General features: G+C 43.3%; 1 protein-coding gene across 1 annotated transcript; it reads left to right on the top strand.

Moving 5' to 3' along the window:
• The first annotated feature begins 358 nt into the window (after positions 1 to 358).
• On the top strand, positions 359 to 1212 carry LOC123408166 (probable WRKY transcription factor 50). The gene has a single exon (XM_045101343.1). The coding sequence runs from the start codon at positions 441 to 443 to the stop codon at positions 1038 to 1040; it is 600 nt and encodes a 199-aa protein (XP_044957278.1). The 5' UTR covers positions 359 to 440; the 3' UTR covers positions 1041 to 1212.
• Positions 1213 to 12024: the final 10812 nt, after the last annotated feature.

Here is a 12024-nt window from a genome sequence, read left to right as displayed (position 1 = left end):
CAGGACGATTGCTAACGCCCTCTGGAACTACACCCGTCTCAAAAAATTCCACAACAGCCGCAACAATTTCAGATTTAAAGACCGTCCAAGCTCACAAGCGCTGAAAGTGACACCACGAATTAGTTAAGTCCAACAAAATTATACGCTCAAGCTGCTATTAGATGCCTGCTAAGTGCAGTTTAATGTGGTGTCACGTCAAATAATGGTAAAATTGACATGTGACATATTATCTCTTAAAACAACACTGTCCAATGAAATCGACATGGGACGCATCTGAGAACCTTCGGATCAGCTTTGGGAAACATCCTGGAAGCATGCTGGGCCGTAGAACCGGATGTATAAATGGCAAAGCTTGCACGGTTAGGCACAAGTCAATCTGCACAAGCAACTGGCGACCAACTACGGAGTAGTAGCTAGTGTTGTAACAAGCTAGTACAGTAATGGCGGCTTCGTTGGGACTGAACCCTGAAGCTGTCTTCAGCTCCGCCTTCGCCTACTCCTCCCCTTTCGTGGCCGATCACTGCGCGCCGCCCGCCCGCGCCGTCGTCGACGATACTGATTACGCGGCTCAGCTCGACCTCCACGACGATCATCAGCACTACCCTTTCGACCAGTTCGAGTACTCGCCGCCGACGCCGACGGCACAGATCTCCTTCGCCGGCGCCGGGGATGATGAACATCGCAGCGAGAAGACGATCAAGATCAGTACGAGGGTGAGCGCAGGGAGGATCGGGTTCAGGACGAGGTCAGAGGTGGAAATCTTGGACGACGGTTTCAAGTGGAGGAAGTACGGGAAGAAGGCGGTGAAGAACAGCCCGAACCCGAGGAACTACTACCGGTGCTCGGCGGAGGGCTGCGGCGTCAAGAAGCGCGTGGAGAGGGACCGTGACGACCCCCGCTACGTCGTCACCACCTACGACGGCGTCCACAACCACGCAACGCCCGGCGCCGCCGAGCAGTACTACTGCTACAGCCCCCCGCGCAGCGTCGTCAGCTCGCCGCCAACAGCGTATTCCGCCGCTGGCCTACTGCAATTCTGAACCAAACCAGCTAATTCCGTTCTGCTTTTCATACAGTAGAAACTAGAAAGCTCAAAACTTCTGTTTTGCCGATCGATGGATTTCATCGTCGGTCCGAGTTCTTGGTATACAGGGCATGTATATGTAGCTAGTATTGTTCAACTTGCAGCCATATTGCTAATTTAGTCCAAAATTATCGAGCACGAAGCCACGAATAGAGGACGGGCCCTAAAATTTAGATCCGTGTCTTCCTTTGCTTGTTGAGTTTCTCCTTTCCTCTTTTCAACGGCCAGCGTTTTCTCCATCACTCGAGTAAACGGGTTGAATACTTGAATGTCCATTCAGCGTGCCACCTGAATGCCCAATCATCTAATCAATACTACTCTTTACCTGAATGCCCCTGATTTTTTTTCATCTCCCCCCACCACCCTCATGTCAATTTCGTCTCCCCCGCTCCCTTCAGCCGGTTTTTTCGTCTCCCCCCAACCCCTTTAGCCGGGTTTTTTCATCTCCCCCCACCACCCTCACGGTCTCACCTCTCTCCTTGAACGAGGGAGCCAATACTCCCACAATGGGGCAACCCTAGATGGCCGCCACCACCGCCAATGTTGCCTCCCTCTCCCTCGACCTTCAACTACACAGATGTTGCCTCCGTCAAGCCTATTCCCCAACTCTTCCATCTCCTCCCTTGTGCCATCCTAAATTGGATCGGCGTGGATCCTCTCCCTTCGTGACCCGGTGCCCATCCGGCCATCCTCGCTGCCGCCGTGATGGTCGCCGTCCAGCGTCCCGCTCACCCACTCACCGTTCGTGCTGCCCATAGATGGAGGATGCCAAGGATGACATCCACGCACCAACACAAGGGTGCTATGCTGAAGAGCGTCGGATGTGGGCGGAAGCCTTGGAACTCTTTGTTAAGGAAGATGGAGGGTGAGCCTCCACGTCAGGGAAGAGACGAGGGGCTCCGGTAGTCCTCACAAGGAATCTTCTCTTAGCAGTTTATGTGTGCCAAGTTCTCGCCCACTACACAGTGGGACGAGTGCTTCTCGCCCCCCCTACAGGTTTCTAGCGATTGAGATCGAGGGATTAATGATTGCATTCTGTAGGGATTCTGCCCTCATGGTTGTGCGAGGCACAAGCATGGCCATGGCGCGGCCGTGTTCATGACCATGATGAAACTGTGAAATATCAAGCGGTACTTTTCCACTCACATATGAAATACCACAGAAAAGGTAAATTGATTTTTTGTTATGTCATCATATCATTGTTTTGACTGTGTAATGACTCAAGTCTTGATTTCTCCCTCCCCATGTAAGTTCAAGTAGAACCAGCAAGTTGTTGTGTTGAATATTAATATGTGAAACACTTGTTGCATAAAGGTTTAGTTATCTCAATCATAAGTAAAATAACTGAGTAATGGTGTTTACAAAAACAACCGAGATGATCACTTGTTTAAATAAAATAAAAATATACAACTTAGTAACAAAATTTGTTTTCTAGAGTAGCTAGAATGTGCATTCATAAAAGATATACAGTTTGACAAATTTGTGGAGAACGCGGTGCATGAGTTGCTCTGTCCCGAGGGATGCACGGTGGTGGTCAGCCTAACATAGCGGACACAACGTAGTAGGAGACTGGTGAGTTGTTGTTGACCTGGTCTCGAGGCGGACAGGTGAATTCGTTGTGTTCTTCGGCTCGATAAATGCAGTACCGGCACCAAATTCTTTCACCTTTCGTGGCAGACTCAAAGTGTTATTGCCAATTACAATGCATAACACTAATATGATCGAGTGCTAAACATACAATGTTTATATGCATCAGAGTAGGAATTGATATATGCACTTTGATTGTTTTCATGGTTAATTGCATCTCACATTCCTATTGTTGCAATTAATCCAGGTATGAGTGGAGCTTTGTGGCAGCGACTAGGCAACCAAGGAGGAGTGGAGCAGCAGCTAGAAGCGGCGACCAGACAGAGAAGATTCCTCGGCAAGGGCAATGAGAGAAGGTGAGCAGCACGGCTCGGTTCTGGTGTGCTATATCAGTTAGATTTGTTGGTGTGTTATCGATAATAGATTTTTGTCAAAATATCTATTACTCGTTGTTGTTGCAGTTTTGGTGCAAGGGGAGATAGTTATAGATATATTTGATGCCATATATTTGGCATGCTTGATGAGTGTGTTGGTTAATGAGGTGGTATAGAAGGCATAGATAGAAATCGTCAATGTGAGGATACAACATTAATATTGGACCAGGCTGTAGCATTGAACGAATGAAGTTTGACATGGGAGACTCTGTAGCAATATTTGGCAGAACAAAATCTTTGACCAAATCAACCCTCGTGAGCATATGTACTCATGTACTTCACTTTTCAGTTTTATGAGCAACCTCTTTGTTTTAGTGTATTGCTAATGATTCCCTATCTCACATGATCATTTTGTCGTTGCTGCATGTGAGAAGACAATTGAGAAGATCTTTTCTCATTGTAACCAACTCTAATGAGAGGACATGATGCAACATTTTTTTGTGATTTTGATGTAAAACTGCTCAACATTTTTGCTTGGAAGAGAAGACACAAGGATGATAGCGATTATTGAGTAATAACCAAATCAGCTAGATGTATGAACATGCCTCATTATAGCTATGCAGAGACGTCCATGATGATGAGCCTCTCGTGCAACCATGAGTTCCACCTCGGTAAGGGGGTATGGATCGATTGATTGATAGTCTAGCCCCTCCCGCTTATCATTCTTTTCATGACGGAAACAAACTGAATGTAGTTGTGAATATGTTGTTGCTTTTGGTAGAAGAATATTAGGCAAAGTAGTGGCCCAAGACGGCTGAGTGCGAAGCTGGAGGATTGGGTGGGGTAAGGCCATGGGTGGAAGATTGTCTTCACAAGCATCAACTCCACCATCACATTTCCATCGGCACCAAGGGAGTGAGGTAACAAACTCGCCTTCTTATTACTATCCTCTTGTTTTTGGAAAATCTTAGTGTTTCTTTGTCAACAAAAACAAACCTATTCATACTTTTCTTGTGTTTTTCCTTGATTCGAATCCTTGCTTGACATGTTGATGTTACTATGTATCCCATACTGGGTTTCACATAAGAAATGTCCATTCCTGAAGCACAACCTCACGTACATGGTTAAGTGGAGTAGGCCACATCTGGAAGAAGACTAAATTTTATAAATGTGAGAATGACAACTACAGGAAGACTGTAAGCCTTTATATCGATTCTTCTTGTGTAATCACTACAAGTGCCAAGGGACAACTTCATAAAAAAATCTAGACAAGAGCACCAAGCGGTTGAGTCGTTAATCGTTATGGACGCGAAAAGCTGACAAGGGCCAACTTGGTCAGAATCACTCGATAAACCAGTCCTTCGAGAAAGACAAGCAAATCCTGCCAGCAAAATCATATTACAAACCGACATGACACGAGGCATCCCAGACCACACGAGCAACTAAATGCTTGAGATAGAGTTCTGAATGATTGATCCATACAATATGGGAATACATGCTAAACAAGTTTGACAGGACAAAGTAATGATGATCAATAAAGGTGGAGAAACAATGAAACACAAGAGACGATTGACCGAGTACAATGAACATATTTTTATAGTCATGGATTAGTTAATGAACAATTTTAGCATGCTCCCTCTTACCCCCTCTTTCCACATTAAACAAGTTATGTTCATGGATTAGGTATTATCAAACATGTTGTTCTTTCTATAGTCATGTGCTTTTTTACAGTTGAACACAATGAACTTTCTATAGATTTTCATGGTATATGCAAATAACTGAGCTTGGTTGTTTATTCCTATAGATTCTGGATTGTTAGAGTCTAGAATTCATAGGTTTATGTCCTGGAGAGAGTAGTAGTATTGTTCATCCTCTCGCTTTGATATAATTATTAACATCAAAGTATACCATGAAGGGTAAGATCAATGTGAAGAAGTACGAAGACCATAATGAGGTATATATACCATATGTGCTCATATTATTCTTACATTTATTATACCATCTTGTTCATGTACAATTACCGTAAAACTAACATGACCAATTTAGTCTTGTTTTCACAGGATGAATGATAGCAGGAGTAGCTTAGGACTAGTCATTTTTATACATAGCTTTTCTGATACAGAAGCGCAATAGCTAAGAATTGTAGCCCTTTCTTGTACCGTGGACAAAATTTTTACAAAAAAATAGCACATAACTAAAGAATGAGTAGAACTAATTCACTCTTAATGCAACTATTTTCATGAAAAATAGTACTACCATTGAACCGAAGGAGACAGGTGTGTGTGTTTCGAGATATATCCAGTAGCCCCGCAGCAGAAGAAGCCGAAGCGGATGGTGCAGTGGTGGTGCATGACAGGTTACAACCGATGCTCTAAGCTAGACAGGGGGCTAAAGATATTTCCACTATAGGCACATGTTGGTAGCAGACAAAGTGCAAATATGCACCCGAGGGCCAATAACTACAGGTCCATGAGGAGGGAAACAATTGTCTACAATGGCCTGTCGTTTGATGTGATATATGCTCAAGAGATTAGGTGTCCTTGAGTGTAATATGTGCCAATTCTTAAATAAAAAAATTAGTGAAGTAAAGCTTCATTACTTGAGGACGTGTCATTAACTACACTATTCATCAGGTTCCTTAGAAGAGAATTGAGCAAAAGTATTATCATTTGTAAATACTCTTTTCAAGCAGCAGTACCAAGGTAGATAACAATGTTAAAGTATCTTCTGACTTGTTTTATTTAATTTTTTGGTATAACTGGCCTTTATTTAGATATGATTTGCCATGGTGGGGAGAGATGGTGATGGCGTGGGGTGAGTAGGTAGGTGTTGGAAATATGCCCTAGAGGCAATGATAAATTAATTATTATTATATTTCTTTGTTCATGATAATCATTTCTTATCCATGCTATAATTGTATTGATTGGAAACACAAATACATGTGTGGATACATAGACAAAATATTGTCCCTAGTAAGTCTCTAGTTGACTAGCTTGTTGATCAAAGATGGTCAAGGTTTCCTCACCATAGACAAGTGTTGTCACTTGATAACAGGATCACATCATTAGGAGAATCATGTGATGGACAAGACCCAAACTATGAACGTAGCATGTGATCGTGTCATTTTATTGCTATTGTTTTGTGCGTGTCAAGTATTCATTCCTATGACCATGAGATCATGTAACTCACTGACACCGGAGGAATACCTTGTGTGTATCAAATGTCACAACGTAACTGGGTGACTATAAAGGTGTTCTACAGGTATCTCCGAAGGTGTCCTTTGAGTTAGCATGGATCAAGACTGGGATTTGTCACTCCGTGTGACGGAGAGGTATCTCGGGGCCCACTCGGTAATACAACATCACACACAAGCCTTGCAAGCAATGTGACTCAAGTGGGAGTCACGGGATCTTGTATTACATAACGAGTAAAGAGACTTGTCGGTAACGATATTGAAATAGGTATAGGGATACCGACGATCAAATCTCGGGCAAGTAACATACCGAAGGACAAAGGGAATGTTATACGGGATTATATGAATCCTTGGCACAGAGGTTCAACCGATAAGATCTTCGTAGAATGTGTAGGATCCAATATGGACATCCAGGTCCCGCTATTGGATATTGACCGAGGAGTGTCTCGGGTCATGTCTACATAGTTCGTGAACCCGCAGGGTCTGCACACTTAAGGTTCGATGGTATTTTAGTATAGTTGAGTTATATGTGTTGGTTACTGAAGGTTGTTCGGAGTCTCGGATGAGATCACGGACACCACGAGGGTTTCCGGTATGGTCCGGAAATGAAGATTGATATATAGGAAGTTGGTGTTTGGATTCGGGAAGGTTTTCGGGCATTGTCGACAGTGTACCGGGAGTGACGAATGGGTTCCCGGGGCCCACTGGATGGGCCCACCATGCCCCAAGGGGTCCACGTGGGTTTATTGGATGTACAATAAGGTATAATGGGCTGACAAAGTCATCCAAGGAAAACCCATGAGGAAAAAGTGGAAAACCCAAAAGAGGTGGGAAAATAAGGAAGGAGTCCTAATCAAAGTGGGATTGGAGAAGGACTCCTCCCTCCCACTTCGGCCGACCCAAGGAGGGTTTCGTTGGTGCGCCAAGGCTGCCCAAGGCTGCCTCTCCCCTCCTCCTATATATACTAGAGGTTTAGGGCTTTTGAGATACAACTTTGCCACGTGCAACTCAAACCTACACCTCGCAGTTCTTCCTCTAGATTATATTTCTGCGGAGCTCGGGCTGAGCCCTGCGGGAATAGATCATCACCAACATCGGCGCGCTGTCACGCTGCCGGAGAACTCATCTACTTTTCCGTCTCTCTAGCTGGATCAAGAAGGCCGAGATTGTCATCGAACTGTACGTGTGTTGAACGCGGAGGTGTCGTCTGTTCGGCGCTAGATCGGAACGGATCGTGGGACGGATTGTGGGACGATGGTGATTTGAAACATGAAGTTGTACCACTACATCAACCGTGTTTCTTAACGCTTCCCGCTGAGCGATCTACAAGGGTATGTGGATCAAATCTCCCTCTCATAGATGAACATCATCATGATAGGTATTCGTGTGCGTAGTAAACTTTTTGTTTCCCATGCAACGTTCCCAAACAGTGGTATCAGAGCTAGGTTCATGCGTACATGTTATCTCGAGTAGAACACAAAAAGTTTTTGTGGGCGTTGATGTTTGATTTGCTGCCCTCCTTATCCTTTTCTCGATTCTGCGGTATTGTTGGATTGAAGCAGCCCGGACCATCATTACTCGTACGCTTACGAAAGACTGGTTTCATCGACTAACATGCAACTCGTTGCATAAAGCTGACTGACGGGTGCCTGTTTCTTCAACTTTAGTTGAATTGGATTTGACCGAGGCGGTCCTTGGAGAGAGGTTAAATAGCAATTAGCACATCACAGTTGTGGTGTTTGCGTAAGTAAGATGTGATCATACTAGATACCCATAGCAGCCACGTAAAACATGCAACAACAAATTAGAGGACGTCTAACTTGTTTTTGCAGGGTATGCTTGTGATGTGGTATGGCCAAAGAGATGATGTGATATATTGGATGTATGAGATGATCATGTTGTAATAGTTAATATCGACTTGCATGTCGATGCTACGGCAATCGGCAGGAGCCATAGGGTTGTCTTTAAACTAACGTTTGTGTTTGCAGATGCGTTTACTATATTGCTAGGTTGTAGCTTTAGTAGTAATAGCATATATAGTACGACAACCTCGATGGCGGCATGATGATGGAGATCATGGTGTGGCGCCAGTGACGATGAAGATCATGTCGGTGCTTTGGTGATGGAGATCAAGAAGCACAAGATCATGGCCATATCATGTCACTTATGAATTGCATGTGATGATAATCCTTTTATGCACCTTATCTTGCTTAGAACGAAGGTAGCATTATAAGGTGATCCCTCACTAAAATTTCAAGATGAAATTGTGTTCTCCCCGACTGTGCACCGTTGCGACAGTTCGTCGTTTTGAGACACCACGTGATGATCGAGTGTGATAGACTCAACGTTCACATACAACGGGTGCAAAATAGTTGCACACGGGGAACACTCGGGTTAAACTTGACGAGCCTAGCATGTGCAGACATGGCCTCGGAACACAAGAGACCAAAAGGCCGAGCATGAATCATATAGTTTATATGATTAGCATAGAGATGCTTACCACTGAAGCTATACTCAACTCACGTGATGATCGAACTTGAGTTAGTGGATTTGGATCACGTACCACTTAAATGACTACAAGGATGTACTTTTTTAGTGGGAATTTATTAAGTAATTTGATTAGTTAAACTCTATCTATCATGAACATAGTCAAAAGGTCTTTGCGAATTATGATGTAGCTTGCGCTATAGCTCTACTGTTTTTATATGTTCCTAGAGAAAATTTAGTTGAAAGATGATAGTAGCAACTTTCGGACTAAGTCCGTAATACTGAGGATTGTACTCATTGCTGCGCAGAAGGCTTATGTCCTTAATGCACCACTCGGTGTGCTGCACCTCGAGCATCGTCTGTGGATGTTGCGAACATCTGACATACACGTTTTTGATGACTACGTGATAGTTCAGTGCGTAATACTTAATGGCTTAGAAGCGAGGTGCCGAAGACGTTTTGAAACGTCACGGAACATAAGAGATGTTCTAAGAGATGAAATTGAGATTTCATGCTCGTGCCCTTGTTGAGAGGTATGAGACCTCCGACAAGATTCTTTGTCTACAAAGTAAAGGAGAAAAGCTCAATCGTTGAGCATGTTCTCAGATTGTCTGAGTACAACAATCGCTTGAATCAAGTGGGAGTTAATCTTCCACATAAGATAGTGATGGTTCTCCAAAGTCACTGCCACTATGCTTCTAGAGCTTCGTGATAAACTATAACATATCAAGGATAGATATGATGATCCTTGAGCGACTCACAACGTTTGACACTGCGAAAGTAGAAATCAAGAAGGAACATCAATTGTTGATGGTTAGTAAAACCACTAGTTTCAAGAAGGGCAAGGGCTAGAAGGGATACTTCATGAAACGGCAAACCAGTTGCTGCTCTAATGAAGAAACCCAAGATTGAACCCAAACCCGAGACTAAGTGCTTCTGTTATGAGGGGAATGGTCACCTAGGCGGAGCTACCCTAGATACTTGGTAGATGAGAAGGCTAGCGAAGTTAACAGAAGTATATTTGATATACATGATATTGATGTGTACTTTACTAGTACTCCTAGTAGCATGAGGGTATTAGATACCGGTTCGATTGCTAAGTGATTAGTAACTCGAAATAAAAGCTACGGAACCAATGGAGACTAGCTAAAAGCAAGGTGACAATAAGTGTTGGAAGTGTTTCCAAGGTTGATGTGATCAAACATCGCACGCTCCCTCTACCATCGAGATGGGTGTTAAACCTAAATAATTGTTATTTGGTGTTTGCGTTGAGCATGAACATGATAGGATCGTGTTTATTGCAATACGGTTATTCATTTAAAGAGAATAATGGTTATTCTATTTGCTTGAATAATTACCTGCAATGGTTTATTGAATCTGGATCGTAGTGTTACACATGTTCATAATATTGGTGCCAAAAGATACAAAGTAATAATGGTAGTACCACTTACTTGTGGCACTGCCGCTTGAGTCATGTTGGTGTAAAATGCATGAAGAAGCTCCATGCGGATGCATCTTTGTACTCACTCATTTTTGAAACGTTTGAGACATGCAAACCATACCTGTTGGTATAAACGCATGAAGAAACTCCATGCAGATGGATCGTTTGGACTCACTTGATTTTGAATCACTTGAGACATGCAAAATCATGCCACATGGAACAAGAAAATAACTTGTTGGATGCAATATATTTTTTGATGTGTGCAGACCAATGAGTGCTCACGCGCGCAGTGGATATTGTTATGTTCTTACTTCACTTATGATTTGAGTAGATACAGGAGTATTTACTCGATGAATCACAAGTCTGAAATATTGAAAAGTTCAAAGCTATTTCAGAGTAAAGATCATCATGACAAGAGGATAAAACTGTCTACGATATGATCATAGAGATGAGTATCTGAGTTGGGAGATCATCATGAAATTGTGTTCTCCCCGACTGTGCACCGTTGCGATAGTTCGTCGTTTCGAGACACTACGTGATGATCGGGTATGATAGACTCAACGTTCACATAAAACGGGTGCAAAACAGTTGCACACGCGGAACACTCGGGTTAAACTTGACGAGCCTAGCATGTGCAGACTTGGCCTCGGAACACAAGAGACCGAAAGGTCGAGCATGAATCGTATAGTTGATATGATTAGCATAGAGATGTTTACCACTGAAACTACACTTAACTCACATGATGATCGGATTTGAGTTAGTGAATTTGGATCATGTCACACTCAAGTAACTAGAAGGGTGTCTATTTGAGCGGGAGTTTATTAGTAATTTGATTAGTTAAACTCTAATTGTCTTGAACATAGTCTAAATCCACTTTCTAATATTTTATGTTGTAGATCAATGGCTCACGCAATAGCAACCCTGAATTTCAATACGTTCCTAGAGAAAGCAAAGCTGAAAGATGATGGTAGCAACTTTGTAGACTGGGCTCATAATCTTAGGCTCATCCTACAAGTGGGGAAAAAGAATGATGTCCTTGATGCTGTGCTAGGAGATGAACCATCTGCTACGTGTGATCAAGATGTTTTGAACGCTTGGCAAGCATGTAAGGAGGACTACTCAGTAGTTCAATGTGCAGTCTTGTATGGCTTAGAACCGGGACTTCAACGATGCTTTGAATGTCATGGAGCATATGAGATGTTTCAGGAGTTGAAGTTTATCTTCAGAAAAACGCCCGGATCGAGAGGTATGAGATCTCTGATAAATTCTATGCTTCCAAGATGGAGGAGAATTCGTCTATTAGTGAACATGTGCTCAAAATGTCTGGGTACTCAAACCGTCTAGCTGAGCTGGGGATTGAACTCCCGCAAGAGTCTATCACTGAGAGAATTCTTCAATCACTGCCACCTAGCTATAAGAGCTTTGTGTTGAACTATAACATGCAAGGCATGAACAAGTCACCCGCGAGTTGTTCGCGATGCTGAAAGTCGCGGAGTCAGAACTCCGGAAAGAACATCAAGTGTTGATGGTCAATAAGACCACTGGTTTCAAGAGAAACGGCAAAGGCAAAAAGGGTAACTCCAAGAAGAGCGGCGAAATTGTTGCCAATCCGACGAAGAAACCCAAGGCTGGACCTAAGCCAGAAACAAAGTGCTATTATTGCAAGGGGATGGGTCACTAGAAGCGCAACTGCCCCAAGTATTTGGCTGATAAGAAGGCGGCCAACGCCAAACTAGGTATATGTGATATACATGTTATTGATGTGTACCTAACCAACTCTCTAGTAGTGCCTGGGTATTTGATACCGGTTCTGTTGCTCATATTTGCAACTCGAAGCAGGGACTACGGAATAAACGAA

The sequence above is a fragment of the Hordeum vulgare genome, chromosome 1H (genome assembly GCF_904849725.1).
Source record: "Hordeum vulgare subsp. vulgare chromosome 1H, MorexV3_pseudomolecules_assembly, whole genome shotgun sequence".
NCBI classification, from domain to species: Eukaryota; Viridiplantae; Streptophyta; class Magnoliopsida; order Poales; family Poaceae; genus Hordeum; species Hordeum vulgare.
Note: the sequence above shows the minus strand (reverse complement) of the source record. Positions and strands in the feature narration are given on the sequence as shown.